The sequence below is a fragment of the Lynx canadensis genome, chromosome A1 (genome assembly GCF_007474595.2).
Source record: "Lynx canadensis isolate LIC74 chromosome A1, mLynCan4.pri.v2, whole genome shotgun sequence".
NCBI classification, from domain to species: Eukaryota; Metazoa; Chordata; class Mammalia; order Carnivora; family Felidae; genus Lynx; species Lynx canadensis.
The window spans coordinates 121,616,270-121,644,211 of NC_044303.2; the positions used below are offsets into that span (position 1 = coordinate 121,616,270).

A 27,942-nucleotide genomic window follows, 5' to 3' on the forward strand; every position below is an offset into this window, starting at 1 on the left:
TCTGTGCTCACTGCATAGAGCCTGCCTCTCTCTGCCCCTCCCCCATGCACACTCTCTCAAAGTAAATAAACATTAAAAAAAAAAAAAGACAAATATAAATCAGACAAATATAAAATTTCAACCACGGGGCGCCTGGGTGGCGCAGTCGGTTAAGCATCCGACTTCAGCCAGGTCACGATCTCGCGGTCCGGGAGTTCGAGCCCCGCGTCAGGCTCTGGGCTGATGGCTCAGAGCCTGGAGCCTGTTTCCGATTCTGTGTCTCCCTCTCTCTCTGCTCCTCCCCCGTTCATGCTCTGTCTCTCTCTGTCCCAAAAATAAATAAACGTTGAAAACAAAAAAAAATTTAAATTTCAACCAAAATAAATATTATTAACCACCAAACCTTTTTTCCTTTGGCTTTATCCTTAATTATTACATCTTCTGTTTTAACATTGATTTCTTCCTCTTCCTCTTCTTCATCTGGAAAATCAGGGGGGCAACCATAAAGCTCTATTTCTCTTTTCAGTTTATCAGCACATGCCTATAACAAATACAACATTAGAGTGAAGTTCAAAATTTGAGGTAGAAACAATTTGAATTTTTTGATATTTTTACAGCCAACTAAAATTGACTCTGAAATTTTCTGCAATACACCTATACACATGTGGATCACAATAGAAAACTCACATGATAAAATTCATGTACCTCAAAATTCACTAATTTGTACATTAGTATTTTACTGCTCTTATTCAGCAAGCATTTATTCAACACTCAAAGTTCTTAATGTAGTGTACTTTGTTAGACATTAAAAGTTCAAAAATACATAAGACATGAAGTGCCTGGGTGGCTCAGTCAGTTGAGCATCCGACTTCAACTCCGGTCCTGATCTGGTGGTTCACCAGTTTGAGACCTGCGTTGGGCTCTGTGCTAACATCTCAGAGCCTGGAGTCAGCTTCAGATCTGTGTCTCCCTCTCTGCCCCTCCCCTGCTCACACTCTGTCTCTGTCTCCCTCTCAAAACTAAAATATACATGAAAAAAAAAAATTTTTAAGAGAAAAACGTAAGACATAGCGTTATCATTTTGAATAACAATATGAATCACAGCATTTATCAATTTAAAGATTACTATTTTATATCACCATCATCATCACAACCTTCCGAGGTAGATAGGACAGGTATTTAGTTAGAAAACACACACTTGAGAGATGAAGGGGTTTATCCAAAAGTTATAAATCTAGCAACCTACAGAGATAACACATGAACTTTGGCTTTCCACCCCAGCTCCTCTCAATTACACTATAATATCACATATAACACGTATCATACATATATATTATATATGTATATATATTATGTACGTGTATATACACGTACATATATAGTATATGTATTATATATGTATATGTATACATATGTACATATATATATATGTAATATATATATACACACACAAAGATGACACCAAGTTAAAGTTAAGAGAAAAATGCAAATATAGGATTATGACTTTTAAAAACGAAGGGGACTCTTCCATGCAGAAGAATTTCAGTTAACTAATAAGGAAAGAATGACACAACTAGAAAGTCACCATTTTATAAACACTTATTCAATAAGTGAAGCAGACAAGAAGCATCAAATGATGCTAAAACCACTGGGTTATTGGATAACCAGATATTCAGAGGCTCCCAAAGTATCATCTGCAGATTACTTTTCACTAACCCACCTTCAGAATGAAATCTGACAGTTACTAGCTCAACATCATTAAAATGGGACAAAGTGCCATTCTATGCCTTTTGATGTGATACACTGGGAGGTTTACGCCTCACCAATGTAGTATTCTTGTCAAAATATTTAACCCAGATGTAATCATGAAGAAACAATCAGAAAATTCAGACTATGGACCATTCTACAAAATAACTAGCATACACTCTTCAAAGACATCAACGTCATGACAAACTACAAGAAACCAAAAAGAACTAATGACCAAATGCAACGTGTGACCGACAACACACAAAGTAAAAAAAAAAAAGGCCAGAAAGGACATTTTGGGACAACTGGAAACATCTGACTAGAGATAAGATGAAGATGCTAATATTACATCAATGTTAAATTTCTTGGAGGGGATAATGAAACTGTGATGATGTATAAAATGCCTTTGTTCTCAAAAGACACAGGCTAAAGTAGTTAGAGGTAACACAGCATGATATGCGTAACTTACTTTCAGTGAGTTCACAGAAACAGAGAAAAGAAAGTATGCATGTATTACATGTGCATTAAGAGAACCAAAGGAATTATGGAAAATGTTAATATTCGGTAACTATGAGTGAAGGGTATATGGCTGTTCATTCTATCCTTTTACCTGTTCTGCAGGTTTGACATTTTTCAAAATAAAAGGTTGGAGAAGCAAAAGAAATGGGAAGTTAAATTTCCCAACCCTCTTACATTTAAGGAATCCTTTTGACAATAATTGTCTGGCCCCTTCTTTACTGAGAATTATTTCTAATATAAATTTATGACAAACGAAGACATTTGCAAACATGATCAAAATATGATACAACTAAAACAAACAGTATTATACATTTAAAAAACTGTTTATTACTCTATGTATGTCATGAATACTTGTTAATAGTTATTATCTAACTTGAAAACAGAAATATCAATATGTAAGGTCACCAATAGAGATACAAAAATTACTGAGAAATCACTTAGACCTGGGGCGCCTGGGTGCCTCAGTTGGTTGAGCGCCCGACTTTGGCTCAGGTCATAATCTCACGGTTCGTAGGTTCAAGCCCCGCATCAGGTTCTGTGCTGACAGCTCAGAGCCTGGAGCCTGCTTTAGATTCTGTGTCTCCCTCACTCTCTGCCTGTCCCTTGCTCATGCTCTGTCTCTGTCTCTCAACAATAAATAAATGTTAAAAAAATTTTTGGGGGGGCACCTGGGTGGCTTGGTCGGTTGAGCGTCCGCGTCGGGCTCTGTGCTGACAGCTCAGAGCCTGGAGCCTGTTTCAGATTCTGTGTCTCCCTCTCTCTCTGCCCCTCCCCTGTTCATGCTCTGTCTCTCTCTGTCTCAAAAATAAATAAACATTAAAAAATAATAAATAAATAAACAAATAAAAATTTAAAAAAAATGGAAAAATATTTTTTTTTTTTGTTAAAAGAAATCACTTAGACCTTAACATGTACCCTTTATTTAAGTACTTCTTCAAATGCCTTTTAAAATTTAATTTTCATGGGACACAGGGGTGGCTCACTCAGTTAAGCTTCCAACTTTGGCTCAAGGTCATGATCTCACAGTTCATGCATTTGAGCCCTGCATTGAGCTCTGCACTGACAGCATGGAGACTGCTTGGGATTCTCTCCCTCTCTCTCCCTGCCCCTCTTCTCCACTCATTCTCTATCTCTCTCAAAATAAATAATAAATAAACTTTTAAAAAACTGTTTCTCAGGGCGCCTGGCTGGCTCCGTTGGTTGAGCGTGCAACTTCGTCTCAGGTCACAATCACACCGTTCATGGGTTCGAGCTCTGCATCGGGCTCTGTGCTGGCAGCTCAGAGCCTGGAGCCTGCTTCGAATACTGTGTCTCTGTCTCTCTCTCTCTGACCCTGCCCTGCTCACGCTCTCTCTATCTCTCAAAACTAAAAAAACATTAAAAAAATATTTTTTAACTGTTTCTAATTGAAAAAAATAGTTTTCACTATAATGAATTCAGCTCATGCCAAGACATTGCATTATAACAAATATCTGAAAATACTATTTCAAGCTCTTAAATTGTACATTACATCTGCTTTAAGCTAAAAAGAGTAGGAACCAATCCCAAAAGCAATCTTACCTTGATAGGCATTCCAGTACAGTGTAAACCAAAGGGAAACAGACAAGTTTTTCCTTTCAGTCTCTGGTATCCTACTGCAAACTACAAAAAGAAAACTAAATTTAAATTGTAAGTTTAAATGCTAGATGAATACAGAATGTTCACTGTTCATGAAGATCATGGGCTCAGATTTCCTCTTCCTCTCTTGCTTTAGAAGGAAGTCATTCCCTGGAGCGTCTGGGTGGCTCAGTCAGTTAAGAGTCTGACTCTTGATTTCAGCTCAGGTCATGATATCAGGTTCATGAGAACGAGCCCTACATCAGGCTCTGCATTAACAATGTGCAGCCTGCTTGGGATTCTCTGTCTCCCTCTGTCTGCCCTTCCCTGCCCCACTCAAAAATAAATAAATAAATATTTAAAAAAAAAACAAAAAAGAAAGAAAGAAAAAGAAAAGAAGGAAGTCATTCCAAAATTCTGGCCCATTGTTCTTTTTTCCTGTCTTTTCACCAAAAAGGAATTACTTATGACCATGCATAAATAATTAGAACCCTGCACACATACACACAGCATATACAAATTAAATATAAGAATATTTAATATAGGTAAAAATATAAAATTTAGGCTTAAAATGAAGGAATTCTAAGTTCTCTTAACAGGAAATAAATCCCATACATGCCATTTTCTTCAAAATAGTATTTATCAAAGACCCTCAATCCCATTATGTTAACCACAGAGGAAACATTACCTCACATTTGGATAAAGAAAATGTGTGTCCCAAATGAAGGCGCCCATTCATATATGGATATGGGAAGGTTACAAAGTACTTGCCCTTGCTGCAAAACAATCATGAAAAAACAAAGTACAGAAAAGAAAATGTTAAGTTCCTTTTAAAATGAGGAGGTAGGGTGAAGGGAAAGCTTATTACAAACAACTTGTTTAAATTTTATTATTTAAAAGACCTTTAAAAGTAAACATATGAATGTGGAAATTAAAAGCCCTCTGAAATTGAAACTTAATTGTGATTTAGAAAAAATAAAATGTTTATGGTTAGATATTAAAGAAATAAATATCCTTGCAGCAAATACTGGAGGTTTAACTTAAAAATGCTGAGTAAAGATAATTTGCTGAGGATAATTTTAATACTCTTAGGAAACTGGATTAATTTCATATTTTAGTGATTAAATGAGATTTGCCTTCATTTGATATATATAAAGCAATTCAAAGTCCATCAGCTATAATAAAACATCTTCAGTATTACATGACACATGGAAAATTAATTTAAGAAGGGTCTCTCTAAAGCTGTTTAATTTATTATATTATTTTTTCTTACAATCAAATGTATAACGTACCTATAAAAGTTACAAAGCACAATAAAATGAATGCCTGTAAGCATGCTATCCAAGTGATGAGCCCACTGAATCTACACTGTGTGCTCCTCAGCCCTCTCCCCGCAGAGAAAACCAGTATCTTGAAATCTACTTTTGTCATTCCTTCATTTTGAATAGTTTATATCTCTGTCTGTGTCCTTAAACAATATTATCACTTACTTTTGCTTCAATGAAGCCTATGGGCTTCATTAAAAATTATACACCAGGGCACATGGCTGGCTCAGTCGGTAAAGCAAGCAACTCTAGGGTTGTGATTTCAAGTCCCGTGTCGGGTGGAGATATTACTGAAAAAAACTTTTTTTTCATTCAATGTTACATTTCTAAGTTCCCTCACTTCATTTTCTTTCATGGAACAAAGTTTTCAGTTCACTCTCGATAACTTTACCTGAAGTTGGCCAAAATTCTAGAAACAGCAAAAGCTATAAAGTATAACATCAAAGACTTTATATTACAGCAACACTCTTAATTTCTTTAAAAAAAAAAAAAAAAAAAGTCCAAATTCAGAGTTGCCTGAGTGGCTCAGTCAGTAAGTGTCTGACTTCAGATCAGGTTGTGATCTTGCAGTTTGTGCCTGTGACCCCAGCATTGGGTTCTCTGCTGTCAACACAGAGCCTGCTTTAGATCCTCTGTCCTCCTCTCTCTCTGTACCCCCCTGCACATGCACGCTTTCTCTCTCTTTCACAAAAATAAACATAAGAAGATTCCACTAGCATGTTGCTTAGTAGCAAGGAAAGTACCTTTTGAAATCAGAATGTCCTAAAAAGTAGTCCAGGCCCTGTCAATTCCTAGCTATGCAACCTTGAACTGGTTACTTAGCCTCCCTGTACCTCAGTATCCTCATCTATAAAATGGGAATAGGGGCACCTGGGTGGCCCAGTCAGTTGAGCATCTGACTTTGGCTTAGGTCAAGATTTCACGGTTTGTGGGTTTGAGCCCCATGTTGGGCTCTGTGCTGACAGCTCAGAGCCAGGAGCCTGCTTCAGATTCTGTGTCTCCCTCTCTCTCTGCCCTTCCTCTGCTTGTGCTCTGACTCTGTCTCTCAAAAATAAATAAATGCTTAAAAAATATAATAAAGAAATAAAATAAAATAAGGATAAAAATACTGCTAACCTTAAAGTGTTATTAAAAAGATTAAATGATAATAGGCATACTAAAAATGGAATATTTCCTAAGCCTTTGCATAACAACCAATAAGTTTTCAAGATTAGCTACTATTTTAATTATTGTCAATGTATTTCGTCATTGTAACAAGAACATTTTTCTACATTTCAACATATCTGAAATTGAGATGCTCCTATAATTGATGCATACATTTATTACACTACTGTTTGGGGGCAGTTATTTTGTTTTTGTTTTTCCCTAGTACCATATCATTACCTGTGGCTTGTCTTATAAATGACGCTTAAAACCAAGGCAATACAGTATTTATGAAATAAGATCTTAAAATACAGAAACCCTTGAAAAAAAATTTTTTAAAGAGTTGGGTTGTTGTTGTTTTTTTTGTTTTGTTTTGTTTTTTAGCATTTATTTATTTCTGAGAGAGAGAGAACACACCCAAGCTAGCAAGCAAGGGAAGGGCAAAGAGAGGGAGACAGAGGATCTGAACAGGGCTCCACCCTGACAGCAGAGAGACCGATGTGGGGCTCCAACTCATGAACCACAAGATCATGACCTGAGCCAAAGTCAGAAGCTTAACTAAGCCACCAAGGTGCCCCTGAAACCCTTCAAAATTTAATACTTGGTGTCTTTGAAGATAATTAGCACCATAATATGAATCTCTACTAGAATAATCTCATTTTATCAGTTAGGAAAGACAAAACTTCAAAACATTCTCTTTTGTCTAAATATGAAAAATATTAGTTAAAAAAAAAGCTATGTAGAAAAAGTCCTTTAAGAATTCTATAGGAAGAGCATCTAGCTCACTCAGAGAGCATGCAACTCTTGATCCCAGGGTCGTGAATTCAAGTCCCACACTAGGCACAGAGCTCACTTAAAAAAAAAAAAAAAAAAAGAATTCTATTGGAAAGAAAATCCTACTTTGAAATTGAGAAAATAAAAGTTACCTTCTTCAGCCCGTTTCAGACAGTATAAGTACAATCTGCCTTATCCTTTCCACAAAGCAGTTTCTGTAGCCAACAGTTTTGGGAACACAAGGTGTAGAACTTCTTAAAGTACTACTCACCTAGTCTGGTTCTCCACATTAGATGCATTAACCTCAAACACTTTCTCAGTATCCCATTTCTGTTGGATTTCTTTCTCAATCTTCTTCAAAAAGTCCACTTTTGCTGTTCCTTTTCTTTCCTATTGGACACAAAAGAGATACAACAATCCACTCTATACTTGGACAGTCTTGCTTTAAAAAAAGAAAAAAAAATACATTCACATAGAACAAGCTGTTTACTGATAGGCAATTTTTCCATGGTTATCATGAACTTTAAACAAACAAGATTAAAAATCTGCGCTATCACAATCTGTCTACTTTAAACACCAAAGGGATAGTTAATGAATTACTAAAATATATAAAGGGCTTTGAAATACTTCTATTAAATGAGACACTAAAACAGATACTGTTCCTATTTAGTTAAGATGCACAAATACTTAGAAAAGTACAAGATGGCCAAGCTGCAATAATGCTCAATCAAAGGATGCTGAGACCCAATGGGAAGAGGCTGAGGAAGGGTTAGTAATCTACATGTTTTTTTTCAAGGCAACTGATGAAGAACTCCTCTCCAAAATGGTTAACAGACTATTAACATGAAATTTAAATGAAACAGAATGGCAAGGATGTCTCTAATATATCAGATGTACCAGCAACATTGCCATCCTTCCATAAGCTGCCTGTGGATGAAAGCGAAAGCAAAAAAACATGTATGATCATTCTACCTCTGAAAAGGAAGAGCTAGAGCTTCCTTCTCAGTTTGTGACTGTGTGAAAAAACAGATGCTAAAAGCAGGTAAGCCAAAGCTGGCGTGGAATGAAACACAGAGCAGACAAGTATGAAAGCTGGATACTAATGGACCATAGACAAATCTAATTCTGTTTTGAAATTTAGTATTAGTCTCTAAAATGTATTTTCTGGTATAGTTATCTGAACTGAAATTGGATTTTACCCCCTTCTTATGTGCAAACATTCCCAGATTGTGCAGCATTTTCAAATGAGAAAATACCTGGGTTCTATTCATACCTTTTTTTTAAGATTTTTTTTTTTAAGTAATCTCTACACCCAACATGAGGCTCAAACTTACAACCCCAAGATCAAGAGTCACATGTTCTACCAAGTGAGCCAGCCAGGTGCCTCTGGGTTCTACTCATACTTTTACAACCTACTACACAAGACGACCTTGCCAAGTTACCTAAAGACTGCAACTCAGTCTCCTTTAAGAGTGCCTCTCTCTGTCCTTTCACCCAACAATGTAAAAAATGCTTTCCATTGGGGCGACTGGCTGGCTCAGTCCAGAGAGCACACAACCCTTGATCTTGGGTACGTGAGTTCAAGCCCACATTGGGCATATAATTCACTTAAAAATATGTATTTAGGGGTGCATGGGTGGCTCTGCCAGCTGAGCGTCCAACTTCAGCTCAGGTCATGATCTCACAGCTCATGAGTTCAAGCCTCATGTCGGGCTCTGTGCTGACAGTGTGGAGCCTGCTTGGGATTCTCTCCCTTTCCCTCTCTCCCTGTCCCCTCCCCACATGCTCTATCTCTTCTCTTTCTCAGATAAACTTTAAATAGATACACAATGTATATACACACATATGTATATACGTGAGATCAGGTCAAGATCTCAGTTTGTGAGTTCTAGACCCGCGCTGGACTCTGTGCTGACAGCTCAGAGCCTCGAGCCTGCTTCAGATTCTGTGTCTCCCTCCCTTCCCCTGCTCACACTCTGTCCCTCTCTCTCAAGAATAATCAAACATTAAAAAAAAATTTTTTAATTTTAAATTTAAAAAAAGTATTCTCTCTCTCTCCAAAATAAACAAACATTTAAAAAACATTGGGGCACCTGAGTGGCTCAGTCGAATGAGCATCTAACTTCAGCTCAGGTCATGATCTCCCAGTTCATGAATTCGAGCCCTGCATCAGGCTCATTGCTGTGGTGCAGACACTGCTTCAGATCCTCTGCTCACCTCTCTCTGCCCCTCTCCCACCGGTGTTCTCTCAAAAATAAACTTTTTTTTTTAAATTTACAAATAAAAAAAATTTTTTTTTAATTTTTAAAAAAGGGGCGTCTTGGTGGCTCAGTTGGTTAAGCATGCAACTTTGGCTCAGGTCATGATCTCACAGCTTGTGGGTTTGAGCTTGACACTGGGCTCTGTGCTGATAGCTCAGAGCCTGGAGTCTGCTTCGGATTCTGTCTCCCCCTCGCTCACTCTGTCTCTCTCTCAAAAATAGACATTAAAGGGGCACCTGGGTGGCGCAGTCGGTTAAGCGTCCGACTTCAGCCAGGTCACGATCTCGCGGTCCGGGAGTTCGAGCCCCACGTCAGGCTCTGGGCTGATGGCTCAGAGCCTGGAGCCTGTTTCCGATTCTGTGTCTCCCTCTCTCTCTGCCCCTCCCCCGTTCATGCTCTGTCTCTCTCTGTCCCCAAAATAAATAAACGTTGGAAAAAAAAAATTTTTTTTTTAAAATAAAAATAAAAATAGACATTAAAAAAATTAATACATATACACACACACACACACACACACACACACATATATTTTATACTACTTTTTAAAAAAGTGGACCGCCTGGTGGCCTCGGTCAGTAGAGCATGTGACTCTTGACCTCTGTGTTGTGAGTTGAAGCCCCACATTGTATGTAGAGCTTACAAAAACTACTTTTGGGGCACCTGGCTGGTCAGTTGGTTTAGTACCTGACTCCTGATTTCAACTTAGGTGATGATCTGATGGTTCATGGGATCAAACCCCATATCAGGCTCTGTGCTGAGTGTGGAACCTGCCTGGGATTCTCTCTCCCTCTCTCTCTGACCATCCCCAGCTGACACTCTTGCTCTCTCTCAATCAATGAATCTATCAATCAATAAGCTTTCTATTTGTATCACAAATATACTGGACTTTTAAATGGTTACACAAATTTGAACACTTGCAAAGAGGAATTATGTGCAATAAAAAAACCCCAAACTTAACATTATTTCTCCAATAAGTATCTTAAATATACTTTGTGTATTAAGTAATAAAATAACCAACACTATTAAAATTAAGATTTAATACAAATCTACTAAAAGGTATCAGCTCTGTTGTATTATTTTCAGTTTTCTATATTTTAAACCAAAGAATGGTTTCCTATTTTTTAACGTAGTTAAACGTAGTTTTAACGTAGTTAAAAAACAGGAGACGGGGGCGCCTGGGTGGCGCAGTCGGTTAAGCGTCCGACTTCAGCCAGGTCACGATCTCGTGGTCCGTGAGTTCGAGCCCCGCATCGGGCTCTGGGCTGATGGCTCAGAGCCTGGAGCCTGCTTCCGATTCTGTGTCTCCCTCTCTCTCTGCCCCTCCCCCGTTCATGCTCTGTCTCTCTCTGTCCCAAAAATAAATAAACGTTGAAAAAAAAATTAAAAAAAAAAAAAAAAAAGGCAATTTTCTTAAAAAAAAAAAAAAAAAAAAAACAGGAGACGGGCGCCTGGGTGGCGCAGTCGGTTAAGCGTCCGACTTCAGCCAGGTCACGATCTCGCGGTCCGGGAGTTCGAGCCCCGCGTCGGGCTCTGGGCTGATGGCTCAGAGCCTGGAGCCTGTTTCCGATTCTGTGTCTCCCTCTCTCTCTGCCCCTCCCCCGTTCATGCTCTGTCTCTCTCTGTCCCAAAAAAATAAATAAACGTTGAAAAAAAAATTTTTTAAAAACAGGAGACAAAGACAAGCAACAGAAAGATGAAATATCAGCTTACAAGGAGGAGGTAAATGATGGATTAAAGGAAGAACCTTGCCAGAGAGGCAGAGAAGAAATGAGAAAGAATTCCCTACTTTGAAAAGTCCTGGGGACACCTGGCTGACTCAGTCAGTGGAGCACACAACTCTTGACCTTGGGGTTCTGAGTTCTAGCCCTGTGCTGGGTGTAGAGATTACTTAAAATCTTAAAGGGGCACGTGGGTGCCTCAGTCGGTTGAGCGTCCGACTTTGGCTCAGGTCATGATCTCATGGTTTGTGAGTTCAAGCCCTATGTCGGGCTCTGTGCTGACAGCTCAAAGCCTGGAGCCTGCTTCGGATTCTGTGTCTCCCTCTCTCTCTGCTCCTCCCCCGCTCATGCTCTGTCTCTGTCTCTCAAAAATGAATAAACATTAAAAAAAAAATTTTTTTAATAAATAAATAAAATCTTAAAGGGGCACCTGGGTAGCTCAGTCAGTTAAGCATCGGACTTCAGCTCAAGTCATGATCTTGCAGTTCATGGGTTCAAGCCCCACACCACACTGGGCTCTGTGCTGACAGCTCAGAGCCTGGAGCCTGTTTCAATTTCTGTGTCTCCCTCTCTCGCTGCCCCTCTCCTGCTCAAACTGTGACTCTCTCTCTCTCAAAAATTAGCATTAAAAAAAAAGTTTAAATAAGTAAATAAACTCTTTGAAAAAAAGAGACAGAAAGAAAAAAGAAAAAGAAAAATCATGGACATAACAAGTTCCTCCAGTAATTAAAGGAAAATAAAAGTGACAAGGAAATATTTTGTTTCTATAAATCCTTACCGGATTGCTGAGTGGAAATGATATCACAACACAAATATAATCAAGTCAATTCCTTTTCAGAGGATCTCTATAGCGGTCAGGATAGAGTCTATACTGTTAAACCTGGCACTTAAGGCCCTTCTTGTCTCATTTCTGCCAAGTCCCTCCCTCCTTCCTTTTTTATATATTTTTTTTAGTGTTTATTTATTTTTCAGAGAGAGCATGCACGCAAGCATGCACAAGCAAGGGAGGGGTAGAGAGAGAGGGAGACACAGAATCTGAAGCAGGCTCCAGTCTCTGAACGGTCAGCACAGAGCCGGACATGGGGCTCGAACTCAAAAACTGCGAGATCATGACCTGAGCCGAACTCACAGGCTTAACTGACTGAGCCATCCAGGCACCACTCAGGTCACCCACTGTAAAGGACATGAAAGAAACAGTCTCCACAAATTACTAAGAACTATGTGTTTTTTCACTGTTATTGAGCACATTAAATGCACAAAGTCTCTTCTTTGAGGTTTCTGCTTCTCAGAAAAACTTGTCCATCAAAACATCCAACGTCAATTGTAATGAAACCTGATATTGGCCCCACCACCAACTGTTGTTTGACCTTGAGAAGTGACTTGATCAATCTGAGCCTTAATTTCTTCACTGGTTATTTAACTAGACATTTGGTTATAATAATTAGTTAAAAGGTTATTTGACAAGTCAGAGGTTCAAAACTTTGGCATTTTTGACAGTTTAGGTTAAATAATTTTTTGTGTTTTGTCTTGTGCATTGTAAGAGGCTTAGAAGCATCCGTGGCTTCTGCCCACTAGATGCCAGGAGAATCCCCTAGTTGTGACAACCAAACAGTCTCCAGACCAAATGTTCTCAGGAGGACAAGACCCTCCCCAGTAAAGAACCACTAAAAAAGATAACAAGCTCTTCCATATATTCATAATATTCTGCAGTTCTTGAAACTTTTATGAACATTAACTTTTTGCATCTTAACAATAACCCTAAGAAGGAGGCAGACCAGTGATTACCATTTCAAAGATGATAAATAATAAATCTGAAGTTCGGAGATCATTGTGTCAGCAAAAAGTCAAGGTGGACAAAAATGTTCATCTTCTGGCTTCTATTTCTGCTCCCTCCTAGTACTCTAGCCATGTCCTAGCTGCCACCACTTACTAGCTATAGAACCTTAGACAAATTCCTTAAGCTTTCTAAGCTTCTATTTCTTTATCTTTAAATGAGAATAAAAATTATACTAACATTATAGTATTAGTATGAAAATTAAAAGAGTTAATTAAGGGGCTCCTAGGTGTCTCGGTTAAGTGTTTGACTTTGGCTCAGGTCATGATCTCACAGTTTGTGAGTTCGAGCCCCACATTGGGCTGTATGCTGACAGCTCAGAGTCTGGAACCTGCTTCAGATTCTGTGTCTCCCTCTCTCTCTGCCCCTCCCCCACTTATGCTGTCTCTCTCTCAAAAATAAACAAACATTAAAAAGAAAGAGTTAATACAGACAAAGGACTTAACCTTGGGCTGGACTCATGGTAAATGCACGATAATGTTAACCAATACCACAAAGAGACATCTAGACATCATGTGATTTTATTAGGTATGAAAATGGCATTGGGATTATGTTTTAAGAGAAGTTATCATTACATTAAAAATATTAAAATATGTATCGATGTAAAAACTTACACTAAACTATGTCAAATATGTATGTACAGTACCTGGAATCTGCTTAAAATGAATCCTGAGGGGTGGAGGGGCAGGGTCCCAGGAAGGGATATATGAAACAAAATAGCCCTGAACTGCCAATTATTGAAGTTGGGTGATGGGTACATGGAAGTACATAATACTATTATCTCTATTATGCTGACTATTTAAATTTTCCAAATGAAAGTTTAAAAACAATAATTTTTTTAGATTGGCTATTATGTTCATTATATCACATCGCCAGATCCCCTCTAAAAGTCTGATATGTAACTAGAAGAGATTAAAACTGTCAAAAGCTTGGGGCGCTTGGGTGGCTTCATCATTTAAGTGTCCAACTCTTGGTTTCAGCTCAGGTCATAATCTAATGGCTTGACCTTGAGCCGCTGGTTGGGATTCTGTCTCCGTCCCTCTCTACCTCTCTCTCCCACTTTAGATCTCTCTCTCTCTCTCATTCTCACTCTCTCCCTCTCTCTCAAAAATACACAAATAAAAATTTTAAATACACAAAAATAAAAATAGAACTGTCAAAAGCTCTAAAAAATAAATACTATGCTGTGTGGCTCAGTTGGTTAAGCATCCAACTTCAGCTCAGGTAATGATCTCATGGTCTGTGAGTTTGAGCCCCACATCGGGCTCTGTGCTGACAGCTAAGAGCCTGGAGCCTGCTTCAGATCTGTGTCTCCCTCGCTCTCTGCCCCTCCCCAGCTTGCATTCTGTCTCTGTCTCTTTCTCTCTCTCTCAAAAATAAACATTAAACACATTTTTTAAAATAAATACTACTCTGATATGAAGAAAATTTTAGTTTATTATTTATAAATTCAATTATAAAATAAAAACTAATATCCTATCCATGCTATCACATGTTCATTGTCTTACACACTTCATTATTGATAAGATTTCCTCTGGAAACAGAAAACTTTCTTTATGGAAGATGTTTGCAAAAGAAATTTCCTAATTTGGCAAAAGACATGAACAGACACTTCTCCAAAGAAGACATCCAGATGGCCAATCGACACATGAAAAAATGCTCCACATCACTCATCATCAGGGAAATACAAATCAAAACCACAATGAGATACCACCTCACACCTGTCAGAATGGCCATCATTAACAACTCAGGCAACAACAGATATTGGTGAGGATGCAGAGAAAGAGGATCTCCTTTGCACTGCCGGTGGGAATGCAAACTGGTGCAGCCACTCTGGAAAACAGTATGGAGGTTCCTCAAAAAACTAAAAATAGAACTACCCTAAGACCCAGCAATTGCACTACTAGGTATTTATCCACAGGAGACAGATGTGCTGTTTCAAAGGAACACATGCACCCTCATGTTTATAGCAGCACTATCGACAATAGCCAAAGTAAGGAAAGAGTCCAAATGTCCATCAATGGATGAATGGATAAAGATGTGGTATATGTATACAATGGAGTATTACTCGGCAATCAAAAAGAATGAAATCTTGCCATTTGCAACTACGTGGATGGAACTAGAGGCTGTTATGCTAAGTGAAATTAGTCAGAGAAAGACAAAAATCGTATGACTTCACTCATATGAGGACTTTAAGAGACAAAACAGATGAACATAAGGGAAGGGAAACAAAAATAATATAAAAACAGGGAGGGAGACAAAACAGAAGAGACTCATAAATATGGAGAACAAACTGAGGGTTACAGGAGGGGTTGTGGGAGGGGGGATGGGCTAAATAGGTAAGGAGCACCAAGGAATCTACTCCTGAAATCATTGTGCACTATATGCTAACTAATTTGGATATAAATTTAAAAATATATAAAAAATAAAACAAGTTATTAAAAAAAAAATATCCTAATTAGCTTGCAATTGGGGGTAACACAATGATTAACAGAATGAACTCCAGTGTGGGACCAAATGAATTCTAATTCTTCCTGAGTAGACCTGATGCCTTATTTTCCCCATCAATAAAATGGGGATAAAGCACCCACTTTTATAGGGTTGTGCAGATGAAAACTTTTGTAAAACACTAATGCATGGCACAGAATAATCGGTACATTTAAAACACAAAATAAAATTGGTACATTTTATTATTTTTATTGTTACTTGTTCTTTCTAAAGGGAGTTCTTACTGGATTCTTCCAATGAAACTAACTTTAATGTCAGCCCAGTACCATGACAGTGTAAAACATGAATATCTGCAGAGGCCACGAAGTGAATAAAGTAAAACAATCAGATCTACCAGAAATATTGCCAGTTTCCTTATACAAAACATAAAAAGAATAAAAATGTACTAAAGTCTTCCAAACTGAAAAAGCTCATTCCCATTAACACCAAAAAGAAGAAAAAAGAAAGAAAGACCTGCAAATTCCACATCAGCTAAGGATATCATCATGGGGGAGAGGGGTTGGTGGGAGGCAATGAGCAACTTGGGACAGAAGAAAAAGCTCTGGACCAGGAGTCGGAAGGCATGTGTTTTCCTGGGAAGCAGGATGACATAGTGACTGAAAAATGATTCAATCCCTTTGAGTTCTGATCACTTTCATCCTGTCCTAGTTATAAGAAATCAGACCTGTTAGGTAAGCTCTCTAAGCATGGGGTTCTTCATCTGTAAACTGCAAATAAGAGTGCCTAACTCAAATAGATTAGTGTGAACACTCAATAAGACAATTCAAATAAAATGCTAAAGAAAAAGCATGACACATAAGAAATGTCAGTTATTGATATTATTGATCCTAACTCTGCTAGAATTCCAACTCTAATAATTCCTCAACCCCATTGGGTCCTACTGATCATGACCTTTTTTCACTAATCTTTAGGCACCTACCACCCCATGTCCTCATTTCTGTCCCTTAAATCCATCTGTATAATTCTTCGGTTTTCCCTTTACCATTCTTGCCTGGCAAAACTCCATCCATCCGTCCCATCCAACTGCTCTGTTCCTTCACCTAGGCAGCTGAAAATGGCAAGAGATAAGCACTCAACCATGCTGACTGGCCTCCATTTAAATTCATGTCCACTAGGGGCGCCTGGGTGGCGCAGTCGGTTAAGCGTCTGACTTCAGCCAGGTCACGATCTCGCGGTCCGGGAGTTCGAGCCCCGCGTCAGGATCTGGGCTGATGGCTCAGAGCCTGGAGCCTGTTTCCGATTCTGTGTCTCCCTCTCTCTCTGCCCCTCCCCCGTTCATGCTCTGTCTCTCTCTGTCCCAAAAATAAATAAACGTTGAAAAAAAATTAAAAAAAAATAAAAAAAATTCATGTCCACTAATATCAAGTGATGCCCAGCCACACTACTAATTTCTGAAATCCACTTCGTTACTCCTTCTCCTAGACTAGTGCTTCTCAACTTTAATGTGTATACTGTGCAATACAGTAGCCACTAGCCACACATGACTTGTTAATTTTAAAGTTATATTAAAATTCAGTCCTTCAATTGCACTGGCCACATTTCAAGGGCTCAGTTGCCACATGTGGCTAGTGGCTCCCAAATTAGTGCAAATATAAAAAGTTCTATTGAGGGCAATGTCCTAGACAATTGTTTTATGCTTTCTCCTCTCTCCTCAATCCTCCAACAATTCCTCTTCCATCCTCATTTCTAGCTGTTAATCTTGGTTCTTAATTGAATTAGAAACCAGAAGTGAACAGGGGCGCCTGGGTGGCGTAGTCGGTTGAGCGTCCGACTTCAGCCAGGTCACGATCTCGCGGTCCGTGGGTTCGAGCCCCGCGTCAGGCTCTGGGCTGATGGCTCAGAGCCTGGAGCCTGTTTCCAATTCTGTGACTCCCTCTCTCTCTGCCCCTCCCCCGTTCATGCTCTGTCTCTCTCTGTCCCAAAAATAAATAAACGTTGAAAAAAAAATTAAAAAAAAAAAAAAAGAAACCAGAAGTGAACAGAAAATTTTCACAGCCTCCCTCATCACATCTACCTACCCACATGCCTGTGTACCTATATAGTCTGTCTTCTTTCCTGTTATTATTAACCCTTCCACTGATGCACTGGATCTCATCCCTTCTGTTCTATTCAGGAACAGCACTTCAGCAATCATCCCTTTTCCACATCAATGTTTCCTTTCTACAGGGTAATTCCCATGAGCATACAAGTATTGGTAATTTCTTCTACCTTTAAAAAAAGAAAAGAAAGTCCTCTTTTGACTTTCATCTGTTACCCCAATTCTCTGCTCTCCTTTATAAAATTCCTCAAGAGTTATCCATACTCATGATCTCCAGTCCATCTCTTCCCATTCTTTCTTGAACCCAGCAGCCTTACATGACCTACATCCATCTGCCCATCAATATCCATCACATACACTATCATCATTTCCAGTATCACTGTCCTTTGGATATACAACCCTCTTTGCTTTTCACTCAGTGTGGCTTCTGCCTAGATATCGTCTCCTCCATATAGCTGCATAGCTTGCTCCCTTACCTCCTTTTTGCCACAATGCCACCTTCTTAGAAAAGCCTTTGTTGATCACAGTTTTTTTTTTTTTAAACAAACATTTTTTTAATCTTTATTTTTGAGAGAGAGACAGAGACAGAGTGAGAGCAGGGGAGGAACAGAGAGAGAGGGAGATGCAGAATCCGAAGCAGGCTCCAGGTTCCAAGCTGTCAGCACAGAGCCCAACGCGGGGCTCGAACCCACAAACCGTGAGATCATGACCTGAGCCGAAGTCGGATGCTTATCCGACTGAGCCACCCAGGCGCCCCTTGATCACAGTTTTAAAACTGCAATCCTACCCCACCTCACACTTAAGAGTCTCCCCTTCCTGCTCTATTTTTGTCAATAGGACTTTCTGGCACCAGACATATTTTACCAAATATTTTAGCATGTAACTCTCTCATACACACACACGTAAACACCATGAATGTAGAGATTTTTGTCTGTTTAAAAAAATTTTTTTTGTTAAAAGAAGGAACAAAGGGGGCGCCTGGGTGGCTCAGTGGGTTGAGCATCGACTTGGGCTCAGGTCATGATCTCAGCACTCGTGGGTTCAAGCCCCACACTGGGCTCTGTGCTGACAGCTCAGAGGCTGGAGACTGCTTGGGATTCCGTGTCTCCCTCTCTCTCTTTACCCCTCCCTTGCTCATGCTCTGTCTCTGTCTCTCAAAAATATATAAACATTAAAAAAAAAAAAAACTTTTTTTAAAGGAGGAACAAGGTTACCTACTTCCCTCTCTCCACATGGGTTTTAGACACGTCGTGAAATTAACACACGTAACATTAAGTAGTGTGTGAAGTTAAAGATACCAGTTCCGGGCTCAACAGATAGCAAGAAAAGGCGCATCCTCACAACATCCACACCTTTAACGTGGGGGTCAAGGCATTCCCTGTGTTTAGATAAGGATTTTTCCTTTCAGGACAACGGCTACCACATGGAGACGCCAGCTTCTGGCAAAAGCAAACAGATCAGCTAGTTATAGGGCCGGGCAGAGCAGACTCTCTTTCCGCCAGAACTCACCGCCATGGCACCGCCCAACCAATTCTGCAACCCACGACAGTGACCTCGGCGATCCTCTCAAAGCAGTGATCCCAACCTTTCCCTTCCGTCTGGGGGTAGCCAGGCCTCCCAATACACTGAAGCACACACTTTACACCTGATGAGGCAATCGCCCGCTCACAGCTAACTACTGCCTTGTGCATTCCGTAGCCCGCCGGGAATTGTAGTTTCCAGACCACTAGAGCCCAAGTCTAGCAGTCACCTATTGACTACAACTCCCATAGAGCAACAGGCTACCGGAAATTGAACCTCTAGGTCACGCTGTGGTGACACCGGTAGTGATGTCAGGGGCATGTTGAACTACAAAGTCCATGAGGCTGTTCGAAGTCTCAGACTGCCGCGAACGCGCCTACGGTCCAGTTCCCTGGCCTTCAACCTTTTCACCCCCATGGCGCTGGGTTAGGTGTCTTGTCAGGATGCCAGGTTGCAAGGTTTATTAGTCTTCAGTGATTGAAGTGCTAATTATGGCTTGCTATTGTGCACAGATATTTAGTGCTGTCTGTGGCATTCAACAGCCCAGAATTCAGACGTTTTATTGCCATTTATGAACAATCTCTATTTTTAAGCGTGAGGCCGGTAACCTACCGGGTTCCAGTGCCAAGCGCATTATTTCAGCTGTACTACCATCTAAGGCTGCCACGTCACATGTGGCTATTTAAGTTTAAAATAAAATTCAGTAAAATTTAAAATTCAGTTCTTCAGGGGCGCCTGGGTGGCTCAGGGTTAAGGTTCCCAGTTCAGGTCAGGTTCTGACTTCAGCTCAGGTCATGATCCGGCCATTTGTGGGTTCGAGTCAGGTTGGAGCCCAGAGCCCCCAGGAACGGGCTCTGTGCTGACAGCTCAGAGCCTGGACTCTCTGCCCCTCCCCCGCTCATGCTTGCTCCCTCTCTCTCAAAAATAAACAAACAGTAAAAAAAAAAAAAAAAAAAAAAAAAAAAAAAAAAAAGTTTAAAATTTGGTTATTCAATTGCACTAGCCACTTTTTGAGTGCTTGGCAGTCTGTGTGGCCAGTGGTTACCATATCATCTGACAGTGGAGATTTGGAGCGTTTCCATCATAGGAAGAAAGATGTACTGACAAGCAACCATGCAAGGCTTTTACTTTCTGGAGTCAGATTAGATACTCTTACATGCATTTATTTGTTAATTCAGTAAATATTCATAAAGCATCTGCAAAGCACTTTTGGGGTCAGAGGGGTGCCCAGCTAAATATTGTGTCTTCCTAAAAGACTAAGGGAAAGAAACATTTTTTAAATAAGAAGTTTAATAAATTAATGAATTTAAAATTATATGTGTGTGTGCTTTTAAAATAAAGCACAACAACTACTTTTGAAATAAAAATTTAATGATGGCCTAACAATGCCTGGCACATGGTATGAACTCAATAAAATCTGTTGGATGGAAGAAAGTTAACCAGAAACCTTAGGCTAAGGAGAAACTACCAGGGCTCTCCTACCTCAGGGCTTTCCCATACAAATCCTCTCCATCACTTTCCATACCCTCTTACTTTAGCTACTAACAATTTAGACATTTACTTTCTGACAACCCAAGTCTGGGTTATATGTCCCCTCCTAAATGTTCCCTGAAGCACACTCTTCCTGTCTTCCCTTAGGAAAGTTCTCTCCTTGAATTTAATTGCCTATTTATTTATCACTAGACTGTAAGCTCTTTACAGCAGAGGCTGCCTAGCAGAATCTGGCGCATAATAGATGACTTATAAATATTCATTGAATGAATAAAAGAATCCTTATCCTGAGTTCCTGGGTGGCTCAGTCTGTTAAGCGTCCAACTTCCACTCAGGTCATGATCGTGCGGTTCATGGGTTCCAGCCCCACCCCGTCAGGCTCTGTGCTGACAGCTCAGAGGCTAGAACCTGCTTCAGATTCTGTGTCTCCCTCTCTCGCTGCCCCTCCCCCACTCACACTCTGTCTCTGTCTCAAAAATAAATAAACGTCCAAAAAGAATTTTAATTAAAACGAAAAAAGAATCCTAATCCTCCACAGCTCCCATAACTATGGTTATAGTCTCCTGTTCCAATTCCAGTTCTGTCCTTATCAGTACTATTTGTCATCTTTGATTCATCAGCTTCCAATTCACATTGGTAACTGAAATTATTCATACAATACATATTCATTGGTTACCTCCTGTGAACCTGACATAGAGCTAGGATATAGCAGGGAACAAGACAGAGAAGAAGAGAATAAACAAGTTGTTATGTGATTACAATTTATGAGAATTATGGAAAACCTATCCCCTAATTAAATGCCCCCATCCCTTATCCCCTATTAGCCTGTTTCCTCTTTAAATGACTAATATATTTTTTAAAGGGTCATTTAGATTCCATTCATTTAACAAAGATTTATTTAGCTTTTACTATGTATAAGTCACTATGCTAGATGCTGGAGATAACAACACTTGGACAAGACAGGAGCAGTCGCCTCCACCACAGAGCTTGCAGTCCAGTGGAAGAGGAAAACATTGAAACAAGTGGAGATATGGGAGCCCATGGAAGGGTTTTAAGTGAGGACATGAGACACGGTCCTATTTATGTATTGTAAGATCATTCTGAAGAAGGGTTGGAAGAAAGCTAAGGTAAAAGCAGGAGGCTATTGCGATTGTCCAGGTAAGAGGTGAGGATGGTTTGGACTATGGCAGTGGCAGTCAAGGGAGAGAAAGAGAAACAGATTCAAGAGATATTAGGAGAATGAAATTTGTTACACTGTAGTAATATCACTTTTTAATTGAGAATTGTTGATTCTTTGCTATGCCATATGGAATACCCTTTCTAGACAGATGAAATTGGAAAGGTAGCATAGTGGATAAGAGCTCAGGCTCTGAATCAGACTGACCAAATTCATCACTTACCAGCTGGGTGACCTCAGGCAATTCAATTAACCACTTTGTGGTTATAAAAGGGTCATAAAAGTAAGTACCTCATAGGATTGCTATGAGGATTAAAGAAATAATATGTATACATATAATAATACACGTATAAACCACATGTACATATTTATGTATATGCCTGGCAAAGGGTAAGAACTTTAAGATGTCAGCTATTTTTATTATTATTTTAGGAAAATTGGTCTATAAGCATTAGCCTGATTAAAATAGAAAAGCTTACCTGTGCCCCATTTTAATTTCTTCCCTAATGTCACTGAGCTACTTATCACCATATAATTTTGTGCTATACCTTCTCCGACTGTCGGACCATACTGGTCATTCTTTAAAACTCCACAACAGAACTCATTTCCTGTGTTTTTTTTCCCCCCTAAACTCACACCATCAGTCACTCTACTAAACTCAACTGAATCACCACTTCTCAATTTAGATCCATAAAGCTATAATTAGCCTTGGCTTGTCTCTGAGTCCCTTTGTATTTGTTTTTCATGCATATTTACCCTATCTTGAGATGGCAGAGTCAGAGGAAGGAATTAAGGGCACTTTTTTTTAAAGTTTATTTATTTTTGAGAGAGAGAGAGAGTGAACAGGGAACGGGCAGAGAGAGAGGGAGAGAGAGAATCTCAAGCAGGTTCCATGTTGCCAGGCCATTTGTCTAAACATCAAAGTGTCCCAAATCAAGAGCCCAACCGACGGAGCCATCCAAGGCACCCCAGGGCACTTCTTTTGATACTTCTGTTTCACGGGCATGCAGCTCTCAAAGAACATGGTTGTCAGTTCTCTACCCTATTAAACATCTTTTGTACTTAAATTGGCTTTTTCCTAAATAAATGTTCTTTTTTCTTTTTCTTTTTTTTAATGTTTATTGATTTATTTTTTTTAATTTTTTTAACGTTTTATTTATTTTTGAGACAGGGAGAGACAAAGCATGAACAGGGGAGGGTCAGAGAGAGGGAGACACAGAATCTGAAACAGACTCCAGGCTCTGAGCTGTCAGCACAGAGCCCGACGCGGGGCTCAAACTCACGGACCGCGAGATCATGACATGAGCCGAAGTCAGCCGCTTAACCAACTGAGCCACCCAGGCGCCCCAATGTTTATTTATTTTTGAGAGAGAGACAGAGCATGAGCAGGGGAGAGGCAGAGAGAGAGGGAGACATAGAATCTGAAGCAGGTTCTAGGCTCTGAGCTGTCAGCACAGAGCCTGACGCAGGACTTGAACCCACAAACCATGAGATCAGGTTCACCTGGGCCTTGTCGGACACTTAAGCAACTGAGCCACTCAGGCGCCCCTCCAACATTAATGTTGTATCTTTACTTTCATGGTTTCTGAATGGTGAACAGTTTTGTTTGTTTGCTTGTAATGATGCAAGCAATGAGTATAAAGAGAAAAAGGAAGACTCCTTCTAGGACTTATGGGCTTAGTTGATCCTGGGATTGCTCTGTGTGCAGTCTTTGACATTGAATGGGCAGGAAAGGAAGAGTGTGTGTGGTGGTTGTGCTTAAAGGCTTTGAAGTGCCTGGGTCTAAATTGAGACTGTCCCATGCTAGCTCTGTTCCTTCAACCTTGGGACTCTAGATCGCCGTATGTAAAATGTGGACTGGGATCACCTACTTGTTGAGCTTGCTGTGAGAATAAAATGAGCTACACCAAGCAAGGTGATTAGCCCAATACCTGGTTCATACTAAGTGAATGTCAAGAAATATTAAGCTAAACGGAAGGAAGGGAAGGAGGAAGGAAGGAAGAGAATACTGGAAGCCAGTTTGATCAATGTCATGGTCTGAATGTTTGTTTCCCCCCTAAAATTCATAGGTTGAAATCCCAATGCCCAATCTGATGGTATTAAGAGGTGGGGCTTTTGGGGAGTGCTTAGGTTAGCAGGATGGAGCCCTTTTGAATGAGATTAGTGTTTTCATAAAAGAGAACCCAAATGAAACAAAACAAAAAAGAGAAACCCTTCCTCCTTGTAAGTAAACAAAGAGAAATGTGGGACCCAGAAGAGGGCCCTCACCCAGCCATGCTGGCACCCAGATCTCCTACTTCTAGTCTCCTATGAGAGACTATGAGAAATAAACTTGTTGTTTATAGGCCACCCAATCTGTGGTATTTTGCTAGAGCAGCTCAAATGGACTAAGATAGTCATTTAATAAATGGAAATTCTAAATCAGACTGACATGAGCTAGGGACAAGTAGCCATGTTAATTAGGGACACTTTGATGTTTAGACAAATGTAACGAAATCGGAGAAGTTGCACTTCTCGGACACTAAAATTGTGAGAAACTTTCTGTTTCTCAACAGAAGCTTTCTGTTAAAATTTCTGTTGCCTAGATTTCTTTTCTTTTCTTTTTTTTTAATATGAAATTTATTGTCAAATTGGTTTCCAAACAACACCCAGTGCTCATACCTGTTGGTACCTCAATACCCATCACCCACCCCCCATCAACCCTCAGTTTGTTCTCAGTTTTTAAGAGCCTCTTATGTTTTGGCTCCTTGCCTCTCTAACCTTTTTTTTTTTTCCTTCCCCTCCCCCATAGTCTTCTGTTAAGTTTCTCAGGATCCACATAAGAGTGAAAACATATGGTACCTGTGTTTCTCTGTATGACTTATTTTACTTAGCATCACACTCTCCAGTTCCATCCACGTTGCTACAAAAGGCCATATTTCATTCTTTCTCATTGCCACATAGTATTCCATTGTGTATATAAACCACAATTTCTTTATCCATTCATCAGTTGATGGGCATTTAGGCTCTTTCCATAATTTGGCTATTGTTGAGAGTGCTGCTATAAACATTGGGGTACAAGTGCCCCTATGCATCAGTACTCCTGTATCCCTTGGGTAAGTTCCTAGCAGTGCTATTTTCTGGGTCATAGGGTAGATCTAGCAAAAGTAATTTTGAAGAAGAAGACCAAAGCAGGAGGCATCACAATCCCAGACTTTAGCCTCTACTACAAAGCTGTCATCATCAAGACAGCATGGTATTGGCACAAAACAGACACATAGACCTATGGAATAGAATAGAAACTCCAGAATTAGACCCACAAAAGTATGGTCAACTAATCTTTGACAAAGCAGGAAAGAATATCCAATGGAAAAAAGACAGTCTCTTTAACAAATGGTGCTGGGAGAACTGGACAGCAACATGCAGAAGGATGAAACTAGACCACTTTCTCACACCATTCACAAAAATAAACTCAAAATGGATAAAGGACCAGAATGTGAGACAGGAAACCATCAAAATCCTAGAGGAGAAAGCAGGAAAAAACCTCTCTGACCTCAGCTGCAGCAATTTCTTACTTGACACATCCCCAAAGGCAAGGGATTAAAAGCAAAAATGAACTATTGGGACCCCATGAAGATAAAAACCTTCTGCACTGCCAAGGAAACAATCAACAAAACTAAAAGGCAACCAACGGAATTGGAAAAGATATTTGCAAATGACATATCGGACAAAGGGCTAGTATCCAAAATCTATAAAGAGCTCACCAAACTCCACACCCAAAAAATAAATAATCCACTGAAGACATGGGCAGAAAACATGAATAGACACTTTTCTCAAGAAGACATCCAGATGGCCAACAGGGACATGAAAAGATGCTCAACGTCACTCCTCATCAAGGAAATACAAATCGAAACCACACTCAGATATCACCTCACGCCAGTCAGAGCGGCTAAAATGAACAAATCAGGAGACTATAGATGCTGGTGAGGATATGGAGAAATGGGAACCCTCTTGCACTGTTGGTGGGAATGCAAACTGGTACAGCCGCTGTGGAAAACAGTGTGGAGGTTCCTCAAAAAATTAGATTTCTTTTCAAGCAGTGATACTTGTGATTTTCAGGAATTAGTAACAGTTCACTCATGCTACACCACTCCAGACTTAGGACCCACAAGCTTCAGCCTGCTATCTTGTCAACATTCCACAGAGCATTGCTAACCATGTCATAGGCTCATATGGGAAACGTGACACTTGAGTCATCAAAACACTGCTTGTAGTTCCTAAATAGCCTACTTATCCATGTTATCACCACCATTACCATCACCATCGTGAAGCAGTCCTAGGGTTCCTTAAGGAACTGAAGGAAGGAAAGAAGGAAGGGAGGGAGGGAGGGAGGGAGGAGGAAAAGAAGAAAGAAAGGGAGGAGAAAAAGCAAAGAAAGAGCTAAAGACAAGTAATTACATATTACTGAGATTTCAGTGTTAAGGACTATATTTTTAAATTTATTTTGTGCATTTACGATGTTTAAGATCCCTATTTTTACACTATCAATGAAATTAGACTACTGTAAACTATATAAATTAATGGCACAATCATAGTCCTACTCTTCTTTTTCTTTTTTGATTTTTTTAAGGTTTATTTTTGAGAGAGAGAGGGAAAGAGCATGAGTGGGGGAGGGGCAGAGAGAGGAAGACACAGAATCTGAAGCAGGTTCCAGGCTCTTGGCTGTCAGCACAGAGCCGGACGTGGGGCTTGAACTCACGAACCGTGAGATCATGACCTGAGCTAAAGTTGGATGCCCAACCGACTAAGCTACCCAGGTTCTTTCTTTTCTTTTTTCTTTTCTCTTTTCTTTTCTTTTCTTTTCTTTTCTTTTCTTTTCTTTTCTTTCTTCTTCTTCTTCTTCTTCTTCTTCTTCTTCTTCTTCTTCTTCTTCTTCTTCCCTTCTTCTTCTTTTTTCTAAAACATTGGTCAGGCTCTCAACATCTAGGTAGCCAGAAGGCAGTATCTTTCCTTATATGCTCTTCCATATAGTGTCTGAGAATGTGAGCTCTAGTGTTAGCCTGGCTTTGAATCATGAATCATGGACCCCCCCCCCCCCCCCATTTCCTCTATTCCAAATTTGTTGTGTTCCAAATCACTTGGCTTGTCTGAGCCAGGAAGTTGGTGATAATAGTACTCAGGTAGTAATATTGTTTTGATGTTGTAGTAGTCATTTATTAGTATTTACAGAGCATCTATTACATGTCAGGTTTTGTTTTCAGTGCCAAGGAACAAAGAGGACAAAATCTTTGACTTCATGAAAAATTATATTCTAGTTAGGACAAGGTAGAAAAAACGAATAAATAAAAAAATGTCAGACCGTGAAAAATGCTATGAAGCAGATAAAACAGAATTATATGCTAGAAAATAACTAGAGGAGGGAAGTAAGGTGTTAATTTAGATGAGATGGTCAGGGGAGGCCTTCCTAAGGAAGGGCTATTTGAGCTGACAAGAAAAGGTCAGTGAAACAAATATGTATGGAAAAGATTTCTGGGCAAAAGGACCAGAAAAGCCCCGAGGTGAGAAGGAGCTTGAAATGGTTGAGAAACCTAGGGCACCTGGGTGGTTCAGTCAGTTAAGCGTCCAACTTCGGCTCGGTTATGATCTCACAGTTCCTGTGTTCGAGCCCCATGTTGGGCTCTGTGCTAACAGCTCAGAGCCTGGAGCCTGCTTCAGATTCTGTGTCTCCCTGTCTCTCTGTCCCCCCTCCCCCACCCCACTTGCTCTCTGTTTCTGTCTCTGTCTCTCTCTCTCTCAAAAATAAACATTAAAAAAAAAAAAGAGTGAAATATGGCCTTTTGTAGCAACGTGGATGGAACTGGAGAGTGTGATGCTAAGTGAAATAAGCCATACAGAGAAAGAAAGATACCATATGGTTTCACTCTTATGTGGATCCTGAGAAACTTAACAGAAACCCATGGGGGAGGGGAAGGGAAAAAAAAAAAAAAAAGAGGTTAGAGTGGGAGAGAGCCAAAGCATAAGAGACTTGTTAAAAACTGAGAACAAACTGAGGGTTGATGGGGGGTGGGAGGGAGGGGAGGGTGGGTGATGGGTATTGAGGAGGGCACCTTTTGGGATGAGCACTGGGTGTTGTATGGAAACCAATTTGACAATAAATTTCATATATTAAAAAAAATAAATAAATAAAATAAAAGGAAAGAAAAAAGAAAGAAATGGTTGAGAAGCCAAAGATGCTTTGTCCTCACTCCTCTCTTCTCAAACAGTCAGCATGCCCCCCCCCATATTCTTCTGAATTGAATTCTGAGTTCTTCTTAATTCACTAAAAACATGGAA

General features: G+C 39.8%; 1 protein-coding gene across 2 annotated transcripts in view; it reads right to left on the reverse strand.

The window, feature by feature from the left end:
- LARS1 (leucyl-tRNA synthetase 1) overlaps positions 1-19,128 on the reverse strand; it is a 75,759-nt gene extending 56,631 nt beyond the window's left edge. The window contains exons 1-5 of one of the 2 annotated variants that reach the window (XM_030320745.2): positions 18,951-19,128; positions 7,354-7,472; positions 4,529-4,616; positions 3,805-3,885; positions 383-520 (exon numbers count right to left, since the gene is read on the reverse strand). In XM_030320745.2, the coding sequence (XP_030176605.1) occupies positions 383-520; positions 3,805-3,885; positions 4,529-4,616; positions 7,354-7,472; positions 18,951-18,956 (432 nt within the window). In that variant the 5' untranslated portion in view covers positions 18,957-19,128. Of the gene's footprint in view, positions 1-382; positions 521-3,804; positions 3,886-4,528; positions 4,617-7,353; positions 7,473-18,950 lie in introns of those variants that run through there. The other variant, XM_030320752.1, reaches the window with a different exon arrangement.
- Between the last annotated feature and the right edge of the window lie 8,814 nt (positions 19,129-27,942).